At 41.5% G+C, this 25,713-nt stretch overlaps 2 protein-coding genes and 1 non-coding gene across 13 annotated transcripts in view; all 3 read left to right on the forward strand.

Annotated features, from left to right (window-relative positions):
• Positions 1-10,015: 10,015 nt before the first annotated feature.
• RBMX (RNA binding motif protein X-linked) lies at positions 10,016-22,746 on the forward strand. 8 transcript variants are annotated; one of them, XM_053373423.1, is made up of 12 exons: positions 10,016-10,134; positions 12,110-12,236; positions 12,422-12,528; positions 13,248-13,416; positions 14,907-15,026; positions 15,662-15,776; positions 16,395-16,520; positions 16,608-16,709; positions 17,796-17,896; positions 18,390-19,640; positions 20,497-20,578; positions 21,728-22,746. In XM_053373423.1, the coding sequence occupies exons 2-10, from the start codon at positions 12,128-12,130 to the stop codon at positions 18,698-18,700; spliced, it is 1,260 nt and encodes a 419-aa protein (XP_053229398.1). In that variant the 5' UTR covers positions 10,016-10,134; positions 12,110-12,127; the 3' UTR covers positions 18,701-19,640; positions 20,497-20,578; positions 21,728-22,746. The 8 variants fall into 8 exon arrangements, with proteins under 8 accessions (XP_053229398.1, XP_053229401.1, XP_053229399.1 ...); XM_053373426.1 differs by having other exon boundaries at positions 17,811-17,896; XM_053373424.1 differs by having other exon boundaries at positions 16,614-16,709.
• On the forward strand, positions 12,282-12,354 carry LOC128407055 (small nucleolar RNA SNORD61). Its single transcript, XR_008328703.1, has one exon. It is a non-coding gene; the product is annotated as a small nucleolar RNA SNORD61 (small nucleolar RNA).
• A 2,267-nt stretch (positions 22,747-25,013) lies between the features above and the next one.
• ARHGEF6 (Rac/Cdc42 guanine nucleotide exchange factor 6) overlaps positions 25,014-25,713 on the forward strand; it is a 73,925-nt gene continuing 73,225 nt past the window's right edge. For 2 of the 4 annotated variants that reach the window (XM_053373247.1, XM_053373248.1), the window contains exon 1: positions 25,016-25,274. In XM_053373247.1, the coding sequence (XP_053229222.1) occupies positions 25,110-25,274 (165 nt within the window). In that variant the 5' untranslated portion in view covers positions 25,016-25,109. Of the gene's footprint in view, positions 25,275-25,713 lie in introns of all 4 variants that reach the window. The other 2 variants (XM_053373246.1, XM_053373245.1) reach the window with 2 other exon arrangements.

A 25,713-nucleotide genomic window follows, 5' to 3' on the forward strand; every position in this document is an offset into this window, starting at 1 on the left:
TATAATTTTATACAAGATATAAATATAGATGTGTGTGTGTGTGTGTGTGTGTGTGTGTGTGTGTGTATATATTGCAAAATTATTTAAAATTACGTATAATTATTTACACAAATATTAACATGCTAATACTTAGGTGTCAAAATATAGTATATAATATATAATAATACATGTAGGGGAACCATGCATTCTTTCCTGAATTTACTGGAGCAAGTATAAATAAATGTGATAGATATATAGAAATAGGCACATTTAAATTGTACGTATTTATTTACATAGATGTCTATGTGCATATATGTATCTATGGCCCATTTAACATTGGCTGTCCCATAAGTGAGAGGAAGAGAAGGCATGTGAAGACAGCATCCAGCATCTGCTCCTGACTGATTTGTTTTGTGTGTATGGTTTATAATGCACCTGCTGCCTTTTATAAATACTCCGGACCACTTTGAGGGCTTCATTGATAAAGCAGGATACAGTGGTACCTCAGGTTAAGTACTTAATTCGTTCCGGAGGTCCGTTCTTAACCTGAAACTGTTCTTAACCTGAAGCACCACTTTAGCTAATGGGGCCTCCTGCTGCCGCCACACAATTTCTATTCTCATCCTGAAGCAAAGTTCTTAACCCAAGGTACTATTTTTGGGTTAGCAGAGTCTGTAACCTGAAGCATCTGTAACTTGAAGCATATGTAATCCGATGTACCACTGGATAACTCTTAGTTAAGAAAGAAAAAGAAAAAGAAAAAAAAACAGAAAAATAAAATCCATTAAAAAACACAGCGAATCTTCCCATAACTTATCTTTCATTTGCTTGTTTCCTTGACCTCCTCACACCTCCCTTTTTTGTATTCTAGTTCGGTTAACTATTTCAGCAAATCCTTTCCATCTTTTCCAATTTTTGTCCTGTAATTTATCTTAATATAATGTAGCTTTACTTTCCCTCCTTTCACCAATTAACAGTCTGTTTTTTCCTAATCCTTTATAACATTTCTGCTAAAACCACATAACTTCATTCCAACATCCTTCTAACATTCATTAATTTTACAATGTTTCTGTAGATAGTCTTTAAATTTCTTCCAATCTTTCTCCACCGACTCTTCTCCCTGGTCTCGGATTCTGCCAGTCATTTCCGCCAGTTCCATGTAGTCCATCACCTTCATCTGCCATTCTTCCCGGGTGGGTAGATCTTGTGTCTTCCAGTACTTTGCAATAAGTATTCTTGCTGCTGTTGTGGCATACATAAAGTTCTATCCTTCTTTGGCACCAATTGGCCGACCATGCCCAGGAGAAAGGCCTCTGGTTTCTTCAGAAAGGTATATTTAAATACCTTTTTCATTTCATTATAGATCATCTCCCAGAAAGTCTTAATCCTTGGGCATGTCCACCAAAGGTGAAAGAATGTACCTTCAGTCTCTTTGCATTTCCAACATTTATTATCGGGCAAATGATAAATTTTTGCAAGCTTGACTGGTGTCATGTACCACCTGTAGATCATTTTCATTATATTCTCTCTTAAGGCATTGCATGCCGTGAACTTCATACCTGTGGTCCATAACTGTTCCCAGTCAGCCATCATAATATTATGTCCAACATCTTGTGCCCATTTAATCATAGCAGATTTCACAGTTTCATCCTGAGTATTCCATTTCAACAGCAAGTTATACATTCTTGACAAGTTCTTAATTTTAGGATCTAGCCGTTCTGTTTCCAATTTTGATTTTTCCACCTGGAAGCCAATTTTTTTGTCCAAATTATATGCCTCCATTATCTGGTAGTAATGAAGCCAATCTCGCACTCTATTTTTTAATTTTTCAAAACTCTGCAGTTTTAATCTGTCTCCCTCTTGTTCCAAAATTTCCCAATATTTCGGCCATTTGTCCTCCATATTGAGCTTTTTCTGAGCCTTCGCTTCCATTGGTGACAACCACCTTGGGGTTTTATTTTCAAGCAAGTCCTTATATCTTATCCAGACATTGAACAGTGCTTTTCTGACAATATGGTTTTTAAACGCTTTATGTGCTTTGACCTTATCATACCACAAATATGCATGCCACCCAAATACATTGTTGAAACCTTCTAAATCCAGCACGTCAGTGTTTTCAAGAAGCAGCCATTCTCTCAGCCAGCAAAAAGCGGCTGATTCATAATAAAGTTTTAAGTTTGGCAGGGCAAATCCACCTCTTTCTTTAGCATCAGTTAATACCTTAAATTTTATTCGAGGCTTCTTGCCCTGCCACACAAATCTAGAAATATCTCTCTGCCACTTCTTGAAACACTCCATTTTATCCAAAATTTGCAATGTTTGAAACAAAAACAACATCCTTGGCAATACATTCATTTTTATCACAGCAATTCGGCCTAGGAATGATAGCTTCAGATTTGACCATATTTCTAAGTCCTTTTTCACTTCCATCCAACATTTCTCATAATTATCCTTAAATAAATTCACTTTCTTGGCAGTCATATTAACCCCCAGGTATTTCACTTTCTTAACCAGTGTTAATCCTGTCTTCTTCTGAAACCTCTCTCTCTCAGTCACTGTCAGATTTTTCTCTAGAACCTTAGTTTTCATCTTATTCACCTTAAATCCCGCTACTTGTCCAAATTCTTGGATCAGTTCCAGTACTCTTTTAGTACTAGATTCTGGCTCCTGTAATGTCAATACCAAATCGTCAGCAAATGCTTTCAGTTTGTACTGTTTAGCTCAGACTTGTATACCTTTAACCAATTGGTCCCTTCTAATCATGTTTAAGAGAACCTCCAGGACCGATATAAAAAGCAATGGAGAGATTGGGCAACCTTGTCGTGTTCCTTTCTCTATCTTAAATTCTTCCGTCACTACATTATTCACAATTAATTTAGCCTTTTGTTCTGAGTAAATTGGACCTATGCCGTTCCCAAAACCTTGACCAACCCCCATCTCCTGTAAATTCTTCTTCATGAAACTCCAAGAAATATTGTCAAAGGCTTTCTCCGCGTCCACAAATATAAAAACTGCTTTGGTGTTAATATTCACTTGCAGTTTTTCTAAAATGTTAATTATGTTCCTCTTATCGTCAGACAAGTGTCTACCCGGGAGAAAGCCCACTTGATCTTTATGAATTTCTTCTACTAGTACATTTTTTAGTCTTTTAGCCAAAATATCTGCAAAAATTTTATAATCCACATAAAGCAAAGATATGAGGCGGTAGTTCTTAAGCTGTGTCTTCTCAGACTCTGTTTTCGGTATAAGTGTAATATAAGCTTCCTTCCACGACTCTGGTGCCTTTTCCCCTTCCAATATTTCATGTTAATAAAATAATTTCTAGGTGGGCAGTCAGTCCTCTTACCAAAAGGAGCTACTAGTAATGATGGAGGCTATGCTCTGCCACTGCTGTCAGAGGCAGTGATACTTCTGAATATCTTGCTGAAAACCCCAAGGCAAAAGAGTGCTCTTGTGCTCAGGTCCCATCTTGCCTGGTTTCCCATAAAGGGCACCTAGTTGGCCACTGTGCACCTAGTTGGACATTTTCTTACACACACACTTGTGAGTGCTGAAGAAAAGCAAACACATTCTAGTTTATGCATGTGCTACTCGAAGCCCCACAAGGGCACTGTTTGTCTTGCAATCTAGCCAGCATTTGTTTGTAGTCTTTGCTTCGTTTAAGTGAATGCTACCCCAAAAAGTGGACCCATTTATTGTTTGTTGTTCTCTTCCAGTTTGTTGAGGCAAGATGTCTGCCATCTCTCTCTCATCTCCACTCATCCTGCAAATAGTTCCTGCATGAATAAATCCTTTGAATTCCAGAGTAAGCAATCTTTTCAATCCAATTCACCCAACCTGCAAGATCTGCTAACACTGATGCCCAGCAGCAGACATTCAGAGACATACTGCTTCCAACAATGGAGGCAGAGCATAGCCTTCATGGCTGGTAGAAATTGTAAGATGCTAAAATGAATGTGTTGTCCGGGTGTATGTGGCAGCAAAGTTGGCATCTGGGTTTATTGCAGGCTCTGGTACCAGTGTCCGTGTTAAGTCTTGTTGTTGTATTATTGTGGGTGAGGAGTTGTTTAAGATTGGGTGGCTGTCTGTAGGCAATGAAAGGTCTTCCTCCCAGAGCTTGAGAAAGAGAACTGTCATTGTCTAGGAGAGGTTGTAGATCTCTGATGATGCGTTGAACTGTTTCATTGCCTACAGACCTTTCATTGTTGTCAGGGAACTGCCATCGGAGCCAGAGGTGAAGGGAAGGCTCCAGAGGGATGCCGGAGAGGGTCCCAGTAGGGAGAGAGGCAGCCCATCTGCTGGGGAAGGAAATCAGCGTAGCACCAGTGGAGAAGGGGGGCAGATGGGGGAATCGGCGAGGGGGCTCCAGGACTCCTCGCCGGAGACCAGCGGAGAGAGCACGGGTCCTCCGCTGCCCACACCCTCCCTGCGCAGAAGACTTCTGCGCAGGGAGAGTAGGAGGAGACTAGGCGTCAAAGAACTTCTTTGCTGGAAGAAGTTCAAGAAACGCCCACTGGCGGATTCTGCCAGCGATTGAGGCAGCCACGGGTGAGAGGCTGTCCAGACAGAAAGGGTTCACCCAGGTAACCTAGCCAGGAGTGGCGACAACTTACGCACGAGCAACCCCTAGAACCATTACAATTGCCTAACAATGTAACAGTTTTTGAGCTATCGAAACCAGGTAATGGGTTTTTAATATAATAAGTCCATTGTTCCTGCAGCAGGCGGCCACTCAGCTGCTTAATCAAGCGGGCAAAAGCTACCTTGCAGAATGGTAAGAGAAAGGCAGCTTATGAGGGAAAAGAGTCTTGTCCACTAGAGGCCGCTATTTGCTTACACGCTATTGGCTGACTGTCAAATTTCAACACTCCTCATTGGTCCTCATGTGGTAACATGCAAATACAGAGTTCATTCACAAGCCTTTGTTTGTATTGGTACAGGTTTCAAGTATAAGGAAGCCGCATCATTATTAACGAAATATATGTTATGCTTGGTGCGACGATCTATGTAAAGTGTTTTTTTTTTTTTTTTGGCTATGTAAAGTGCTTTTTGAGCTCATTGTCTCATGCCCTAAGTGTGTATGGAGGGTTCTCTGGGTATGGTAAGACCCGAAACAGAACTGGGCTCTCACTTGTGTGCCCCCCCCCCAGTAATTCCGTAACAGCTCCCCTTTCGGAGATAGATTTGCTGAAGGTTCTGAAAGAACCGCAAATCCTTTCTCCGCACCACTAAAGTTCTCTAATCACATATTCTCCCTCACCCAGGTGTTGCATTTGCACATATTCAAGGAAGGTGGCTGCGGTCGGGGAACGGGAGTAAGCTCTAAAGGGTAAGGCACTACAACCAGGGTGTTGGGCAGTGCAGCACAAGAGAGCGCAACATGGATTTAGACCAGGCAAAGGCAAACTCAGCCCTCCAGATGTTTTATGACTACAACTCCCATCATCCCTAGCTAGCAGGACCAGTGGTGAGGGATGATGGGAATTGTAGTCTCAAAACATCTGGAGGGCCGAGTTTGCCTATGCCTGATTTAGACAGTGTGCAGCACAACAAAACAGCAATATACATAGTACAACCACAACTACAGTAAATAAGATCCATTTAAGAAGTTGCCTGAGCCAGCCTAGTTTTGGTAACCAATCCCATAAATTATAGTCCAACAACCCTTCATGTTTTATGTCCGTTAGTTTACCCACTCATTCATGTATGGCATTGAAATATTCCATAATGTTGAGGGATTGGTCCGTCACATAGGTACAGCATTCTGAACCAATTAAAGCACATGTCCCGCCCCAATCCTCAAGCAAAAAATGAAGAGCAAGCCTGTTCTGTAAGCTGAGCTGTCTTACCTCTGAGAGTTCCGTCACCAGAGATTCTGTGATTTGGTCGCTTTCCTGAATAAATTTCTTTTTTTCTTTCTTTAATATAATCTTTATTAGTTTTACATACTTCATACTTTAAATACATATATTACATTGTACATTTATAGTTTGCTCCTGCGAGCTGACTTCCCTCCTTCCTTCTTCTGGCTTCTTTATGTCACTTCTTATTTTTTGCATTGTATTTATCCATTCTAAATGTTATTATTCTGATTACGCAATTGTCTGTGAATTGTCTATGAGTATATAAACCCTTTTATACATACAATTTTTATTTTCATATTGTTGTTGTCTATCCATATACTATTTGTAAATACATTTGGTTATATTGATTACATTGTACTTTTTGTGTTCCAATAAAAATATTTGTGTTACACAATATGAGGTTTATTTCTATTCTGCTGGTTTTTCTATTTCATACAAATCTTTCCTATGTACACCATAAATTTCTTTCATTCTTTTTGAAATGTTTCATCGCCCTGTTGTCGAATTTTCCCAGTTAATTTAGCTGTTTCTGTGTACTCCGTAACCTTCTGTTGCCAATTTTCCACTGTTGGCAATTGTTGTTGTTTCCAAACCTGTGCTAGCAATAATCTCGCTGCTGTTGTTGCGTATAATAACAATTTCTGATCACTCTTTGCAGTATCTTTTCCAACCATACCTAACAAGAATGCTTCCGGTTTTTTCTGAAATGTGTATCTGAAGATCTTCTTTAATTTGTTCTATATGTTATCCCAGTACGTTTTCACCTTGTCGCATAACCACCACATGTGAAAAAAACCTGCCTTCTTTCACCCCACATTTGCAACAATTTTTACTTCCTTTTTTATACATCCTTGTTAATTTGGTTGGAGTAAGGTACCACCTATACATCATTTTTAACATATTTTCTTTTAATGATGTACATGCTGTGAATTTTAACCCTGTATTCCATAATTTTGACCATTTTTCATATTCAGTATTATGTCCTATATCCATTGCCCATTTGGTCATAACATCCTTAATTTCTTTGTCTTTTGTGTGCCATTCTAGTAGAAACTCATAAGTTTTATACAATGTTTTTATATTATTTTGTAGTACTGCAGTTTCTAATACAGTGGTACCTCGGGTTACATACGCTTCAGGTTACAGACGCTTCAGTAAATTGTCTTTTATTTTATTTATAAGATTTTGGCTTTGTTTTTTTCCTTAATTGCCAAGCCAGCAGTTTCCCAGTTTTGTATGCTGATTCAAAATTTTGTTGTTTTAATACTTTTAATCCTTTATGTTTCATGTTTCCTTTAGATTGGTGGGGTTTTTTTAACGTTGTTTCATATATCCCCACTAGGGGTCGTATGTTACCTTGTTAACCAAGAAACTCAATAAACTTGTTCTCTTAGCTGCTATTCCCCCTTCCACCAGCGAACGTCTCTGACCTCCTTTCCTTAACTTCCTCTTAAGTACCTTTTTAAAATGTTCCTTCCTCCTTATCTAGATTGTTTCCCTATATTGAAGCTCCCCACTTAGAAAATGCTACACATAATTAAATACCCAAGAACATACATAATAATCACTAATTTTCAGGTTACAATCTGACTGCATCTAACCCCATATATCCCCCGGTAGTTTGTCTCCTCCAAGTGCTGGAGAGATCCTCTTTTCTTTTTTTAAAAAATAAAAAGACATTGAGCACCTCCCCCTCTAAGTTCTTCTCTCTTTCCTCAATCTTCAGCCTCTTATTCAGTTTCCATTTACAACCTCCGACTGAGGCAGTGGCGGTGGGGCGATGCACGTCGCACATTTACTGGTTCAGTACCTTCAGTATGGTCTTTACAATATTTTCAACAATGGTATAGAGAGAGGGTAAACCATTGCCCAAAGTGATATTCCGAAAACTCCTCAGCAGGGATACAATGGTACCTCAGGTTACGTACTTAATTCGTTCCGGAGGTCCGTACTTAACCTGAAACTGTTCTTAACCTGAAGCACCACTTTAGCTAATGGGGCCTCCCGCTGCCGCACGATTTCTGTTCTTATCCTGAAGCAAAGTTCTTAACCTGAAGCACTATTTCTGGGTTAGCGGAGTCTGTAACCTGAAGCGTATGTAACCTGAGGTACCACTGTACAAAGTTCCAAACCTCTCTCAGGTACGCTGAGTTTCCTGGGCATTGCCTTAAGTCCCACAGTCAAATTTATTTTATCCATCTTTCGTCTATGCCTCCTTTTCTCACCTTAGGGTACTGAGACTCTTTCCCCCTTATTGCCCACTTCTGGAAACAAAGGCTTGGAGAAGCATGGCGTTGGGGTAATCTGGCTGCCAGTTGGACCATGGCCTCCTTCAATGCACTGGTGAGGTCTGGGTAAGTCCTAGACTGAGTGATGTTAGAGACAGTCACTTGCCCTGTGATCAAGATCTCAAGGTTTATGTCATAGGTGCTTTTCCCAACAGGGGTTCCTTCCCCTGTGAAGAGGTGGCCGAGGGGTCCTTTTGTGGGTCCCATCAAGTACAGGTATTGATGGGTAAGGTTCAGGGCTGTCAGGTTCCAGGAAGTGATGTCCCCTGTGGAGTATTGGTCCAAGGTCACAGCCACTGCTACCAAGAGCAGGCCTTGCCTCTGGTGACTTGGTGTGTGTGCGGAGATCCAGCAGTTGGGGTAGGGAGCTTCTCTGGCCACCTTGCTCCACATTTGAATATTTCCTCCTGGTCCCAGGAGCAAAGAAGATCTTGCTCTGGGTACAAAGGGGTTGGGCCAAAATGCCTCGGTGCAGTGCCTAGGGGATGCAGAGGGTGATTGGTTTTCAGAAGTCTCATGTCCTTGGCAACCCCCTGCACCTCTGAGGCCCGGTGTGGTCCACTCGGGGTTTTGTGCAGCCCCTGCAGAGTGAAGCCAGCCTTCCAGGTATTCTGGCCCTTCCCAGTCGTTGGTTACTCCAGTGTCCCAGAGGCAACAAAATTGCCATAGGAAAAGTCCTTGTAGGTGGGTTTTCTGGGGCTGAGAGTCCATTCAAAGGCATTGGAACCCCAAAATTAAGTTCTCTGTGGGGTGGTTGGAATCTGTGTAGATATAAACAGCTCCCCCATTGTCCACCTCTGTCCAGTTTGGGTGCTTGGTAACTTCCCCTTGGCTGTAAAGGAAGTAGCTACCGTTCGTACATCGCAGGGGATTTTGTTGATTATCCAGGGTAAAAATAGCAGTACCCAGGCGGATGTAATGTCTGTCTCATATAAAAAGTTCCCAGTATTGAGTTCCTTGGAGCTGGGGTGTCAGTGAGTGTCTGAGCAAGGCTCGTAACTCAAGCTGACAGAAGTCAAATTCCCCCATTCAATCCATGTTTGACTTGCCCCCGCAGTCTACAGTGTCATAGTCAAGGAAATTGTAGTCCGTTTGTAGACCTGGGCATAAGTCCAAGGGGTGTGCACATGTGAAGTCCTGTTTCTGCATGATTATCGGTGCTGATGTGAAGTTCCGCTCTGCATACTTTTATTAATTAAACTGATTTTATGTTGCATTTTGTTTGTATTCACGATGTCATTTGTAGACCCAGTAGGTGGCGCTGTGGTGCTTGAAGGTATTTTGACAGTTTGTGAACGGCAGAATATTGACAGATCAAGTATACGGCAATGGAAAGTGAGACAGAATAGAAAATCTTTTGGCTACATTCTTCCAGTTACATTTTTCTATTCTAGTTACATCTCCTAGTGTAAGAAAACATCTTTTAGAAAGATACAAAAGGGCAATACATTTGATAGAGTCCACAGTTGCATTCCTCAGCTACGTTCTTTAGTGGTATTACAGCGATACAGAAGTAAAAGATCTTTGTTAGCATAGAAATACGCAACACTGAGAGGTTCATTTATTAACTCCCCTCTCTGATCAGGGCTTCTCTTGTGCTGATTGAGCCTGCCTGCCTGCCTGCCTGCCTGCCTGCCTGCCTGCCTGCCTGCCTGCCTTCCTTCCTTCCTTCCTTCCTTCCTTCCTTCCTTCCTTCCTTCCTTCCTTCCTTCCTTCCTTCCTTCCTTTCTTTCTTTCTTTTGCACACACCCCAACAGTTCTACAGAGCAAGCTGCAACACACCCACCCACCAACTGTTCGCCAGAGCAAACGGCCCTCCTCCTATCTGAAAAGGCCACGCCTCTCTTGCCTGGTGTGTCCCTGCTTGCCCCGCCCCCTTCTTTTCACTCCTACATCCGGGCTTTCTGGCCTCGAGACGAACGTGCTGACGTCAGATATATAAAGGCCCTCGGCTCCTTTGTTCCTTCTCAGTGCGTCGTTGCTGATCTACTGGCGGTTTGGAGGTAAGCTCGCGCGGGGGGGGCGAGAGAGAAGCGCACGCGCGCACGCCTTTCGAATCGCCCGCGCTTTACTATCCACCTCCTACACACACCGATTACTTACACCGGCGGCAGTGAGGGTGGGGGGAGATTCGCCTTCTGCGATTCCCGTTTATTCCTTTTTAATTCCGCACACGCGCACGCCCTCTCAACGCCCGTTCCTCTCATTCATACGGAGGCGCCATTTTAAACCGTGGGGGAGGGGCGGGCGGGGGCCGATTACCGCCTTGGGCCAGCCCTGAGGGAAAAGTGAGCCGGAGGGGGAGGGGAAGGGGGGCTGGGCTGGGCTGGGCTGGGAGGGAGGGAGGGTCGCCAAAGCCGCCATTTTGCGATCGCCTTCAGCCCCTCCTTTGTGGCCCCCTCCCCTTTCTCCGAAGTGCGCATCGCGCGCGAGGGCGCCGGGTGGGCGCTGGAAACCGCGACTGCGCAGGCGCGACTCGTTCTTTTCTTGCGTCTTAATGGAATGCGCTTTCACCCCCTCCCCTATTCTTGGCGGTCTCAGCGTCGCGCATGCGCGGCCGCAGGGTTACCTGAATGTGGCCTTTTGTCATTTTGGGTATATTCAGTTGCATGCTTTTCTTTAATTTCCGAGTTTCCCTCCCCCCTCTCTATTGTAGCCAAGAAAGGCTCTGAGAGCGGCTTATAAAATCACTATTATAAAAGCATAAATCTCTGATGGCAGCCGCTGTCCTTGGGCTTAAGAGTCTAAAAATAAATTTTCAAAGGTGTAGGATGGAGGAGGGGAGAGCAAAAGCCTCATGTGCAAGTTTGGGGGAAGGGCTGTAGCTGATTGGGGGAGCAGGAGGTCTCGGGTCCTGTCCCAGCATCTCTAGGCAGGACTGGCAAAGACCCCTGAAACCCTGGAGAGCAGACAATACTGAGCTGGATGTACCAATCAGCTTACTGTGTTGGACCTTGTTGAAGAGAGTTTTTTTTAAATCCTGAAAGTTCCTCACTGAGCCTTTAGCCAATAATGTTGTGATGGTGGAGTATAGAAACATTGCAAAGCCTACATAGTGGTGGTCTAATATATTCAGAAGTTACTTGTTTATATTATTGTTTAGTGAACAGTTCGATAGAATTCTGAATGTATTCCTTGTCTCAATAAAAGGGCTAAGGAGTTTCCCCGCCTTCCTTTTAATGGGAAAAAAAATTCAGGTGGAGAGACTACTTAAATATCCCTGTGGGATATTTCTGTGTAATATACCAAAAAATAATGCAAATGGATACGAAAAGATGTAAGGAAGTATAAGATAACATAAAAAGAAAAAAGTAACAACTATTAGTACAACAGAAAAAAGAAATGGTAAATACAGTGGGAAGTGATGGGGGAAGTCTTATGTATATGAATAAGAATGTATGGTGAAAGGAATTGTATAAGTTTGAATAGATTTTTATTAGTATATTTGGACATACCATACAAAAGAATGTTTTGTTATTAATCAATTTCAATAAAGTTTTCAAAAAGCAAAATAAATAAATAAATATCCCTGTGGGAGACAGCTCCTGTGGTGCATTTTCAACCTTTTTCAGTTTTAAAAAACCATAGGGGAGCTGTTGTATTTTCTTCCCCTGTGAATGTTTCCTTATCTTAAATTAGGTTTGCTTTTCTTTTTTAAAAATTGTAACAGTTTCTTGCATTAGAGCTTTTGCTTGCAGGTAGTAATTAAAGGGCCATTGTTCTGGATTTTGGGGCACTGTGTTTGTAGTGTCAATATTTGTTCTCAATTAGAGCAAGGCCTTGGTCACCACAGAAAGGATGCTGCCATTTCTGTTTAGCAACTAAGGGCATGGACAAGCTGATAAGAGCCATCAAGCCCTAATCAGATTTTTCAATATCTGCATATTGCTGTCTGAGGAATTATCCTGTTGTTTTGTCAAATATTTCCAAAGGACACAAGCTTCTCCCCTGTTTCAAGCTGAATGTGTGTTGTTCCAGATCCCAAACTGTGTCAAAATGGTTGAAGCAGATCGTCCTGGCAAGCTGTTCATTGGTGGGCTGAACACAGAGACTAATGAGAAGGCTCTTGAATCTGTCTTTGGCAAATATGGCCATATAGTAGAGGGTAAGCACACAGCCTTTTTAGGGCATAATATTAAGTTAAAGGTCTGCTTTGATGAACTTAACAGCTTTGATCAGTTGAAGTGATAGAGCTTATACGTCCTCTAAGAAGTTCTGAGCAGGCTTGTGTACAATTTGGGATACATCATTCTATGATGAAAGTGGAATAACACTTTTGTCTTTCTTCAGTTCTCCTTATGAAAGACCGTGAAACCAACAAATCAAGAGGGTTTGCTTTTGTTACCTTCGAGAGTCCAGCAGATGCCAAGGATGCTGCCAGAGATATGAATGGAAAGGTAGTAACTAATGTGTTAATTGCAGAGTGTCAAGCTGAGGGTGATTGGATTGATTGGTTGACAGAGTTGCTTTTATTCAGTTAATGAGACAAGTTCAGTGATGTGTTATAATGGAGTGAATGCTTGGGTAATAGCATTTAGGGATGCTAAGGGAATTTGTTTAAGGATGTTAAGGGTTAGCTTTAAGACAAATAAAGCCTGATGGCATATTTTCTTCAAGAATGCTAGTACGGGCATTCTATGGGCTACTCTTAAATTAAGAACGAAACTGGATATCTCAAGAACTGCCGAAATAATACAGCATTGTTTTTTGATTGTGATGGCTCAATCAGTTATTTCTAGAAAATACCTGTAGAGACTGTTACTTTTTAATAACATGCACATCATGGCAAAACCTTTGCTTCTGAAAATTGGTTTGAATACACTTGAAAACTAAAGATCTAGAAGAATTGTAAGTAAACAAATAAGATTGACATACTGAAAGCATGTAGCCGTAGAATATGGGTGTTCAATTTTTAAGTTGACCTTGGTTGGTTAAATACTTGAGTGGTCTACAAAATGTAGTTAAAACAATATATTCATTTTTTAAATTAGGTTTTTTAACTGCATAATACCAAACCAAATGTATTTGCGAGAAACCAGAGCAGGGATAAGAACTGAGGCACTCTGTCCTACAAAAAGCATTTGCAGTTAATGCTGAGTTAGATTCCTTTGTTCAGTCTTTAGACGGAAGATCAATTAAAGTTGAACAAGCTACCAAGCCATCCTTTGAAACCGGTAGACGTGGGCCCCCTCCCCCTCCAAGGAGCAGAGGTCCTCCAAGAGGTTTTAGAGGCGGAAGAGGTGGAAGTGGAACACGGGGTCCTCCTTCAAGAGGGAGTTATTTGGGTATGTGTGTTTTCCCATGTGTAATTGTGCAGCATACAAGCCACTGCATAGAGAATGCTGGTTTACAGCTTCCTCTCAAAATCAAGACACAATTAGGACTGTGCAATACCTGGTTTTCATCATTCTTATACAGTGGTACCTTGGGTTAAGTACTTAATTCGTTCCAGAGGTCCGTTCTTAACCTGAAACTGTTCTTAACCTGAACAGGTAAGCTAATGGAGCCTCCTGCTGCTGCGGCGCCTCCAGAGCATGATTTTTGTTCTTATCCTGAAGCAAAGTTCTTAACCTGAAGCACTATTTCTGGGTTAGCGGAGTGTGTAACCTGAAGCATCTGTAACCCGAGGTACCACTGTATATCAGCAGCTAAATATCGTGATATGCTGATACATTCCAAACATCATGATATATCTCAGCTGCTGCTTTTCTCCACCTTAGGAGAGGAATAAACAGCCTGGATACATATTCAATGCCCTGCAGTTAAGTAAGGCCCCATATTGCCTTAAACTGCTTGGCTGAGGGGCAAGAAGCCCCTCAAAATGTCTGAAACAGATACCGCTTCAGACAATTTACCAATATATCACCCAGCTCTAGGCACAATACAAATGATGAATTTCTGGTGGTTATTTTACCCTTTTTGGAAGTTTGGAAAAAGATTGCCGTGCTGCTATTTCACAGGATGAATGCTGTTCTTGTGTTTGATGTACTCAGGTATAGAGATGAAGCGAGCGAACTTGTAGGCTTGCTTAAAACATTGAGGTGTATTTTGGAAATTGGTCCAGGGGTTAATCTCATGTTAAGCAAATTGGTGATATGCCTTAACTGAAATTTTGCAAGCTTAGACAAAAGTTATTCAATCGATATTTTGATGTTGTTCTTCAATCAGTGTTTTGATGTTTTTTGATGTTGAAACAGTTTGTACTGCTCCACACAGTTGGTTTTTTTAATGTTTTAAACAAAGGTGAGTTTCTTAGTATTTGCGTATAAGCTATTGGCAGCAATTTTTGCTGTTTATAGCTGTCCTGCATTATTTGCTGTTTTGAGATTAAACAGTAAATAGCAATTTGAATCTTTTGTAATCCATGGTCTTGCTTTGTTGAACTCCAAATTTTAGAATCGAAGGTTTGATTTGATTGATATTTGTCTTCTACTTTTCCCACAACAAATGTTGAGCTCAAAGGGGGTCACAAAATTCATAGTAACATTAAAAAACAAGTATTGCAATCCCTGTAATAACAAACACAGCAGCAAATAAATAAACAACAAGTTCATTAAAATAGAACAATAAAATCATAGTAGTTCAAATTATTGGAAATAGCTGCTGAGAATCAGTTCTGTTCCAAATGACATTCTCTCTCTGGGAAGGGACAGTGCAGGAATATTCTGTGTGTATCATGGGTACTGCTACAGTAGTGCATTGTGCTCCCAGTGAGGCAGATCTGTCTGAGGAATCCTGTTTCTGTTATCTAGCTGACAAATTGCTGCTCTTTTAGGTTCTTCTAGAGGCCCTCTGCCAATGAAAAGGGGTCCACCCCCACGTAGCGGTGGCCCACCACCTAAAAGACCTGCTCCTTCTGGACCTGTTCGTAGCAGTAGTGGAATGGGAGGCAGAGGTAATTTTTTTATCACTTTGATGCCAAACAGCATGTAAATGTAATAAAGTATTTTTTTATTGTCCATTGCATGGATCCACAAATTTGTGGTGGTTGGAGAAAGGCTTTTACAACTGTGCTGAGTTTTACTGGCACTCAGAAATAGCAAGGTAGTTGTGCTGCTTCCAGGACCCTCCAGCAGTGCTATGTTGGGAGCAAGTCCCCGCTAGTGTCTCTGTGTTAGGGCAGATACCCCTTGCTGGATTAAGAGGTGTGAATTGACACTCCTTAGTTATGCTGGATGACTGCGGTGTTCAGCATATCTCCACGTGTGGGTCGTATGCAACACATTTGAAAAGGATTCTTGAATTGTAGAATATGGGCTAAATACTCACTAGTCAGCCCTTGTCGATGTATGCTTAGTTTGACCAGGCCTCTGTTTACAAGAACTGAAAGCAACTTTACTTTCAGTATAATGTAGGACTTTGCTATCTCTTCGTCTTGCTGATAGAGGTATTGAACTTAAACCACCACAGAAAAGTTTGATCCAGTATGGTGTGGTCTTATCTCATGGTGGGAACAACTTTCTTTACTAATACCTTGTTTTCAGAAGGCTTTATTTCAAAAATATTTCATTTTCTGCTTGATTACTTAAGCACCCCTTTCACGCGGTAGAGACAGTTATGGAGGACCGCCACGCAGAGAACCACTGCCATCACGAAGAGATGTCTATTTGTCTCCAAGAGATGATGGTTACAGTACTAAAGACAGGTAAAAATCAAACCCTGTTGGATATTTTTCAGATCAAGGAACTTAATTATTGAACTTAATGCATTTTGATTGCAGAAGCAGTGATTTAATGGAAAGGGTGTAAGGGGAGCACATCTCTGGGACATTTTTTGGACTGGGCGTGTCCCATCTGTCAGGACAACCAGACAATTGATTTGTTCTGGCAAATCAATGAGATAATGAGGCTTTCGGTGTTTACTGTTTATGAACAATTTGTTATCTGCATAAAGGAAGAAAGAGGAGAATCAAAGTGGCCGGCTATTTTAATTGAATTTGTACTTAATGCTAGCCATTTATATTGTAGCAAGTAATTGTAGAATTGGTTGTATTTCTTAATTAAAGCTAAATGCTAATCAGAGATGTTAACTCAGGTTTCTGCAACCTAAGTTTAAGATGCTAGTGGCTACACCACCTTTTGAAGTTCAGTATTCTATGACTTGTCAGCCAAGTCTAATTAGATGTTACACTACGTCTCCTCCACTTTGTGGTAGGGTGTGTGCTGCTGCATTAGGACTTTGCTTGAGCGTATGGCTGTGAGCTGTTATGAGGAGCTCCTGCACTTCACTACCGGAAAAAATACTTTAGTTTTCATTTCCATAGCTATTCAAGTCGGGACTATCCAAGCTCCAGAGACACAAGAGATTATGCCCCACCGCCAAGAGATTATGCCTACCGTGATTATGGTCACTCCAGTTCACGTGATGAGTACCCCTCAAGAGGCTACAGGTAGCTAATGTTCGATTTTGTGTGTTGTTGAACAAATCTCTCATATTCCATTAACAAGCTAGTCAAGCTCATTGTTCAATTGGCAAGTTCCAGAGACACAAAGGAATATACTCCACCTCCAAGAGATTATGCCTACCGTGACTATGGTCATTCCCGTTCACGTGATGAGTATCCCTCAAGAGGTTACAGGTACTTAACGTTCACTTTTGTGTATTCTCAAACAAATCTTTTACTATTTCATTCAACAAGTTAGTCAAGCTTATGTTTCAGTTTGCAGTGTGCCTCTTTCTACTTGATTCAAACAATAAGCACAATAATATAACAAGTGTCTTGTGGCACCTTGAGCAGCTTCATTATGCCAGAAGTTTTGGTGGACTACAGTCCTTTTCATCAGACACTTTTGAAGTCTTACCATACCTACTTGCAACTAAGGATAGTACTTCATGTGTCAGTTGAAGTGGAATGTGGTCCATGGAAGCTTATGCCATAATAAATCTGTTTATATTTAAGGTGCTACAAGAACATATATATCCCTCTTACGTTACAGAAGAGAAACCAAATCTCCATACCTCACATGAACAACTGTTGGCTTTCTTTACGCAGTTCTAAAGCCACTAGCGAGCCATGTGAAGGTGAATAATGTAGGTCTATGGGAAGCTATATGTCATTATTTTCTAGAGTACCATCTATGTTTATCAGGGATGGGGCAGATTTCAGGCTTTTGGAATATACTTTATTTGAAACTAAAACCTAGGAATCTATTAACAGGAACCTAGTGTAAATGATGTACTTGGAATTAAAGAATTTTGAGCCCAGGAGTTCAACTGAACAGCGCTCATGTTCTACGCACAGATCCATTAATGGTTGCCACAAGCTTTCTACATTTTGCTGCTATAATTGGGAATCACAAATCTTTTCTGATCTAATAGATCCAGATCTATCTTCTGACTACCACCCCTGATATTCATGATGATCTGCAAAGAACAGCTTTGGCTAGTTCTTACCCCAAGCGACTTATGTAGACACAAAGGAAATAGTGGGGAGGGTAACTGAGGCAAGGATAGATAGATCTTTGATTATTTTAGTTATGTGTACTTAGACTGAATCAGGCAGCGTATTGGGACTAAAGGGTGGGTCATCTCAAAACCACTTGGATGGGAGACTACTTGGGAACCAAATCTAAGATTCTTTTGAGGAAGAACAGGGTATAAGTGAAAGGGCTACCTTACTCTGTGCAAAACTCACCTAGCGGTGGCCTGTACTAAACCCCAGCAGTTATTCCTCTTACAGTGATCGTGATGGCTATGGAGGGCGTGACCGGGACTACTCTGATCACCCAAGTGGGGGCTCATACAGAGATTCCTATGAGAGTTATGGTAAGTGCTTATTTTGAAGGTCTTAAGGGATTCAGTAGGCCTCACTCTTGACTTAATAGACTGCATCTACTTAAGTGGGGAATTGACATTCTGGGCTTGTCCACTGCAGTGAAAATACACCGGTACTTCATTTTTAACAAAATGATTGAATTACAGTTCCCATAAACTAACGAAGCAAAAGTTCAACTGTTCTGAATTGCATCTATCACTGGAAAAAAAATGGTGGAATTTCTGCTGTAAAAATACAAGCTGTTCTGGAATAATCCCAAAAAGAGCTGCCTTGAGAAATATCATCGTCTTCAAACAGCCTTTATTTCGTTCACTATCCAATACTCCCCTGCCAAATGTCCCAACATGTGAGATTATATTAAAACTTTCAGTTAATACAAAAGAGTAACAGACACCATTGATACAAATTCTTTTAAACTCAGATGTAAAGTTGTGGTGATATGATTTATAGTGTTGTCCTATTACCTGACCATTGAACCTGCAGGTAACTCACGTAGTGCTCCACCTGCACGAGGGCCCCCTCCATCTTATGGTGGAAGCAGTCGCTATGACGATTATGGGAGCACCCGAGATGGGTATGGTGGAAGTCGAGAAAGTTACTCAAGCAGCAGAAGTGATGTCTACTCAAGTGGCCGGGATCGTGTGGGAAGACAAGACCGAGGCCTCCCCCCTTCTATGGAAAGGGGTTATGCTCCTCCACGTGATTCTTACAGCAGCTCCAGCCGCGGAGCACCCAGAGGTGGCGGCCGTGGAGGGAGCCGCTCTGATAGAGGCGGAGGCCGAAGCAGATACTGAAACCTTTTAAAGTGCTGGACCAAATCAGTTTTTTCCTCCAACAAATGAAATGTGGAAATTCTTTCCTTACTCCAGAGGACTACTGAAACATATGTTTTTATCTTTTTTATTGTTGCTTGTTAAGTTCCCCTCCATTACTTAATGTTTTTTTGTGAGGAGAAAGTAAACTTGTTTTAATTTCATTTCAAAATTGTTAATATTTGTCTCAGAAAGCAGATGTTAATGTATGACATTTTTAGCCTGTGTACTAGTGTTGTAACTTTTTAAAGTAAAGGTTAACCCTGAAATGCAACGCTCTCACCTCATCCATGAAACCGGCAACCATAAGGCTTCCCGTACAACGTGCAGCCATCTAAAATGGCCATGGATCGTTCTACACATGCAAACGTGTGCCTTCTTTCTAGCAAACCCATTTTAGCTTTTGGAGGGTGGTGGGATGTGTGCCAAACTAAAATGTTAAAACATCCTCTCCATGCTGAAATGCACACAATGCTCCAAAATAGAAAATTTCTTCAGTCTTGTGTAAAAATTCAGGATACCATTCAGTCATTAAATCAAAACGACATACGGATAATGCTGAATGTACGTTGTTCCTTTCTACATATTTCATTTGGGAATTTGCAAGAACATCACCCCCCAAAATAACATATTAACCTGTAGTAAGCAAGCTACAGATCTGTAAGTAAGAGGTTTGGCCAGTTCCATCAAAGAAGCTGCAAAACGGTACTTGCTCTTACTGTTTCAAATTTTTGCAATCCTGTAGTGTCTCATTTTTAAAGGAACATCTTTGACTCCAAAGGCAAAATGGAGAAAATAAGATAAGCAAAGAAGTCTTTCTCTCCAACTTCTGAAAGGCTTATGGCTTCATATAAACAAGTTTCAACTTTCAGCATTCCACAACAGATTTAAAGCATCAAATGCGTGTGAAACAGCAAAGATGGTAAGCAAAGCAAACTAGTTTTTCAGTCTAGTCAAACTGAAACCAGAACTACTGTCCTTAAATACGGTAGGACATGCTGTACATCATGGCAATGGAAGCTTTTAAATTTTAAAGCAGCACCCAATGGAAAAACTGCTGAATAGCCTTAGGCGAAGCCTTACAAATTCAACATAACCTTATCTTAGATGAAACTGTGTTATGGCACAAAGCTTTTGAAAGCAACACTAAGAAAGCAACTCACTGTAGACAAACATTTCTTTAAAGGGTTGGGAGGGGTTATTTTTTGCCCACTATGTTTCGATGAAGAACTTAAAAAACAACAACTGCTTGTACTATACTATACTAGGAAATTAAAATGCTAACAAATCAGAAATTGGCTTAAATAGCCAAAATCTATACCAGCTTGGGGAATTTCAGACAAGCCGTTAATACGAGCCTGATGTTTAGTTGGATGCCTGACTTCTTTGTACTAAGTCGGGTGGGCAGTTTTGATACAAATAGCAGAACCTGTGGCAAGTTGTCATGACCCAGGTGCAGCCAGGAAGTCCAAAAGATGCTCTTGAAATGTAGTAAGACTTGAAGACCTCCAACTAAAGTTCTGCTATAATCCTCAAAACATGTGCCAGTCAAGTTATGGATTTACCATGAAAAGCACCATTGGAAAGGAAATGAGAATCCATAAGCCATTCCAGTTCATTCCAATCCAGTGAACCTTCCACCTCTCAAACTTAAAGCATTAGCGCTTGAAGCAGGTTAATTGGCAAACGCAGGGGTTCTTGCTGTGTTTCTGGGGGTGGTTAGGGGCTTGGGCACTTTGTGCTAGAATAATTTTTCATGCCTGTTTTAATTGTTGCAGGATGACTGCTGTTTTTAAGATGTGACCTGGTGCATGGCAGTGCTGGTGGACAACATGGATTTCTACTCTGATAGTACAACAGGTAAGCTGTGGATGAATGCAATGTTAGGAACACTGCATACTTTTTGCAAATTAAAGATGGGCAGATAAGAGTGTACAACTTAAATTGCTGATACCTTCAGTGAAGTTTGTGGTGAGTTCTTGGCTGCTCAATTTGGGTAAATAAATAACCACCCTGTTTTGGAATCTAGCCTTTGCAATTTTTGAAGGAAGAAGAGAGAATAAACTAGATTTCTTTAAGGGAAGCTGCGAATGGCATTTCGGGAAAAGAATATGCAGATGCCACTGATACGAGTGCAAGCTTTGGAGAGGCTCTGCTAGGAATGGTGACTTCAATACCAGTGTAAATGAGTTAAACATGCTGTCAGGGTTCAGTTCACTTGTTGCCCTGATACCTGGAATGCCCATAATGGTGGCATAGAAAGCTGTAGACTTTAATCTCTGATGAAAACTGATTAAAAGGTTTGACCAGGATTTCAGACATGCTGTTCAGTAGTCTTGGGAGTATTACTATTTTTCACCTTCCACATACGTCCCAAGCTGATGGATGAAATAAAATAAAAACAGCAGAAAAATAGCAAGACGTCCGTGGCAAAGACATAGTCATCCATCTAGGGAAGCTTGCCGGAATTGAAAAAAACAACAACACTTCAGTTCTCTCTCTCTCTCCCCTACCCCACCCAAAAGGAAAGGTAGTGGGCAGATGCCATAGCTCAGGCACAGGCAAACTCTGCCCTCTAGGTGTTTTGGGACTACAACTCCCCTCGTCCCTGACCACTGGTCCTGTTAGGGATGAGGGGAGTTGTAGTCCCAAAACATCCGGAGGGCCAAGTTTGCCTATGCCTGCCATAGCTAAACAGTTGCAAAAAACAAACATTAGCAGTGAGCAGTCACATTGCACCTAATAAGGATCCTTGAGTATCTAATGTGTTTGGGTTTGGCTGTGCTGTATTAGAAGAAGCCTCTCCCTTAAGGATCATGTGCCCGCTTCTGACTGTAAAATAACACTTGATAAAAGTGTTGAGTTGTAGACCATAGTAGTTTATACAGTCTGTATTTTGAGTTTGTTATCTGCATCAAAGCATACCTATTCACGACTGTCCCTGAGCATATCATAATTTTCTGATAACTTCCTTTTGAGACACAGCTAATGTTACTCTTTTCATCTTAGGTACAAGGTTAATTGTGGCTGACATTTGAGGAATGGATGCCCATGGAGAATGCAGCTGCTGAGCAGCTTAAATATGTCTACAGTGTTTAATGAAGACGTTTCAGAGGGAAGTCAGATCTTAAATGCCAGTGTCAGTCATTGCTGTGAGCATTGGATGCTCATAGAAGAGAAGAGGAAGAGGCCTAAATGTCAGAAACAGCTGGATACAGATTGTTTGTGTCCTCTTACAAATACTGTGTAGCAAAAGTTGTTGGCATGTAATGTGCTACTCTGGCAGCACAATACTATATGATCACATCTTCTGCAGGAGTTTGGTTCCAGGGGTTCCATATATACGCAAAAACACTTACTCTCTAGCCTGTGGAACTCCCACACACATGAGCATCCCAGGGTTTCCAGAGCTGGCATGCCAAGAGGGCTTCAACACCCCCATCCCAAGCAAGGCAGAGAGCCTTGAACCCAATGCAAAAAAGAGCTCTCTGCCTTGCTTGCTTTTCACTTTGCAGGATTTCAACCAGGAGTCTTCAACCATGTATGTTATGTTTTGTTTATTGAAAATTTTAAAAACAAAGTTTGTAAAAATGGCTCAAATCCTGCAAGTTAAATGCTTGTAACATTGTATTTGAGTCTTTGGTATGAGGCAAGCTGAAGTGTTATCTATGATAGATGTAGGATAATTTTTACAGCTTGGCAAATTTAATGTTTAGAGCTAGAAGGCAAATGAAATAAACATGCCTCGGGCATTCTCTAGAGCATTTTCAGGAAGCACAAAATTGCATGTGTTTTGAAAAGGGTTCTGAAAAAGGTGTGAAGATTGGTAATGAAGAAAACTTGGGGTGTCTTTCTTGTGGTTCCAAGTGAGCTACTGTTACAGATGTAAGAAGTTGCCTTGTTCAAACAGACATGTCAACCAGAAAAAGGTCCCAACCCCAAAATGGAGATTCTGACAACTTTAAAGTTCCACTAATCAAGATAATTGTATTAAATCCATTGTTGGAATAAAAATGTTCATTTTTTCTAAGACTTGTTTCAAAGTTGCTTGTCTTTTAAATGGGGGTACTAGTTTCAGAATGAAGCACAGTGCCACATAGGCCGAACTCAAATGGATGGAGGAAATTTAGGGAGCGCACTAACCTCAATAAGTCCCTGCTGATTCAACCCTCAACCTTCCTATATGAGCCAAGAGGTCTGAAAGAGACTTCTAAACTTCTCCTGAATTTGGAATGTTGGTAATTGCACATTCTGCTAGACACCCATGGGAGCATCAGATCTTGCTCGGTGGAGGAGGCGAGGCCCCTGTGTGGGGGGTTTCATACACATTTTTAAGCCCTCATACTGAGCTTAACTTCTGAAGAAAGCTCCAGTGATGGGCAAGAGAAGGCCTTTTGTAGCTCATGCTTTGAACCCCTTCTTACAGTTGCAAAAGTAGAGAGGAGCTTGGAGGTTCAGTGCTTACATGAGTGTGGCTCCACAACATTTACAGCCTGTCCTTAGACAAGAATTGAGCTATAGTGCTGCAGCAGAGGAGAGTCCCAAGAAATTGACTACCCAGACAATCTTAGCAATAACTACAGTACTGATGCTTGAATTTCGGTGGAGACCAGCCAGGTTTAATGTGGTCAGCACTGCTATTGTGGAATTGTAAACTGCTTGCTGTTTTTGAGGGGGTAACTGAAGAAAGGAAGACAGAGCCTGCTGCTGTTTTAAAAACAGCTGTAAGCAACCATTAGATGTGCCATGTGCATTACAAAGTAGGACGTGCTGCTGCTAAGCTGAGAAATGTGTTGCTTAAAAGGCAGAGGAAGAAACCATTAGGAAAAAATGGTGTCGACCAAGTCTAAACACTTTATAACAATTTTGCATCAATGCCATCACACTTCACTAAAAACAGGTTTTGCAATATAAGTCACATATTGCCCACATTTTTGGGATTGTCCTAGCAATAAATTATGTGCCCTTTTCTAGCTTGTAAAGACTGTCATTCATAAGTAGACATTTCTACACATCTCCATCCAGGCCTACAAGAGACAAGGCTTTGTTTAGCCATGCATTCTACTATAAAACACTGGAGAACAGGCCTGGTGAGAGTCTCGGGGTGCATAGGTCTGAAGGGCCACATTAAGTTCTTGGGTCTGAGGTTCCCACCCCTGGTTTAGGGTAACAGAGTGGATCTAAAGAGCAATTATCTGTTCATTTTTCTACCTTGCCCAGCATATTTGGTCTGGGTCTGAGTTTCCCTTTAAATTGGGATTAGGTACACACATTTTTGCATTGTGTGAATGTACACAGGCGGATGCATTCTTTACACACTGGGTAAGGGATCTCTTGGCCTCCAAATGTTGCTGGACTACAACTTCCATCCCTAGTGATTGGCCATGCTGGCAGCTGTAACCTGTCATGGGAGCTGGAGTTCAAGAACAAACCACTAACCTGCATGTGTGGTGGCTTATGCAAAGGAATATCTGCTGAGTTTGCCCTCAAGTGCAGTCAATAGTGAGTTTGAACCAAAGCTGTCCGATAGATGTTTCCTGTGTCCACACATTACAATTTTAGGGAGTATACAGCAGGAGCGGATATCTTGACTTTAAATGCAAATTTTGTGTGTTTTGTGATCTGATGCCTAAAAAACATACTTTATTTCAAACTTAAACAGAATTACAGCTGCCTTAAATATAGTTTCTTAAAAGATGGCTGCTGTCTTGAAAGTTATAACACTTCTTTAACATTTCCTGTGCAGGTCTATCTGCTGTGCAGAACAGAGTGAGAATGAAGAGACAGGGACTGAGGTAGACTTCCCTGTATCACCTCAGGACTGCAGGTGGGGGACCACATTTTTAATTGATTCCTGCATTTAAAGAGTCCTGCATTTAAAAAGCTAGAGCAGCAAGGCTGAGGCTGGACTTAACTTGCTTACCGGTGAGCTTTTTATTATTTTTGCACAGGGGAATACTCAAGGGCATCTCCCATGATCCCCTCTGCAGGCTGCTGCAAGAGTAGTCAAGGTCTCTGTTTTATGTTAGGCGGCATACAAAGTAAACATTTGAGAGATGCAGGATAAGGGCACCTCTATACTCACAGCAAAACATCCGTCACAAGAGCTCTTCCCCTTCCTACTTCTTCTGAAGTTATCACAGAAGACCAGAAACCATTATGCAAATGCACACTAACCTGTTCCACCAGTCAGAGGAAAGTCTGTTTCTGGTAACCTCCCCCAACCCCCCACAATCAATCCGTTTGTGGCTTTAAGTGCAGAGCAGTAAGCACTGTAACCTCTACTGCTGCTCTGCTCACTCCAGTAGAAGCAGGAAGATACAGTCACGGATGTGGGTTAGGCATCGTTGCATGCAAGATCTGCAAAGCTGAAGACACTAAATCTTCAACCATGAATCCAGAAGAGCAAATCGTAACCTGGCTGATTTCTCTGGGGGCTTTAAATTCTCCCAAAATGATTATTGACGACCCTGTGCAGTTCCTGAAAACGTCTCTGAAAGATGGGGTCGTTCTGTGCAAACTGCTTCACCGTCTTCTTCCAGGATCTGTAGGAAAGGTAAGACCATGAAAGTTTATTCCGGGCTTTGTAGGAGAGGTACCATTTGGGAGTGATCCTATATATTTTCCAATGCCCTGCTGCAAGGATGTGGCCATTGCTTTAAATCTGAACCCCTGGTTCTTTCCAACAAACTTTAATATTTGCAAGAAAAAAAGAAAGTTGATGATGATAGGCATGGTCCTGGCATGCAGTGGTTGCGTTACTCTGCTAGTATGGGAGCAACAACAGGCCTGCTACACTAAGACAACAAGCCCCAGACTGCATAGAAGCAGCCAATGCTTTGTCAAGTGGGTTAAAGCTGCTGTCAGAATCAGCCACCAGAGTGACTAAGGTGTCTTGGAATTAAAAAAAAATGCTTTTCATAACAGGAGTTATGAAACTTTGCAATAGCTCTGTAAAGTAGGCTACTGGTGGTGTTGTTATCTCCAAATTGCAG

The sequence above is a fragment of the Podarcis raffonei genome, chromosome Z, assembly GCF_027172205.1.
Source record: "Podarcis raffonei isolate rPodRaf1 chromosome Z, rPodRaf1.pri, whole genome shotgun sequence".
NCBI classification, from domain to species: Eukaryota; Metazoa; Chordata; class Lepidosauria; order Squamata; family Lacertidae; genus Podarcis; species Podarcis raffonei.

Excerpts from the sequence above, each read along its gene's own strand:
- RBMX (XM_053373423.1), top strand. The coding sequence starts at position 12,128 with ATGGTTGAAGCAGATCGTCCTGGCAAGCTGTTCATTGGTGGGCTGAAC. Across the intron at positions 15,777-16,394 it reads GGTTACAGTACTAAAGACAG|CTATTCAAGTCGGGACTATC; the intron begins GTAAAAATCAAA and ends TCATTTCCATAG. Across the intron at positions 16,521-16,607 it reads TACCCCTCAAGAGGCTACAG|TTCCAGAGACACAAAGGAAT; the intron begins GTAGCTAATGTT and ends TCAATTGGCAAG.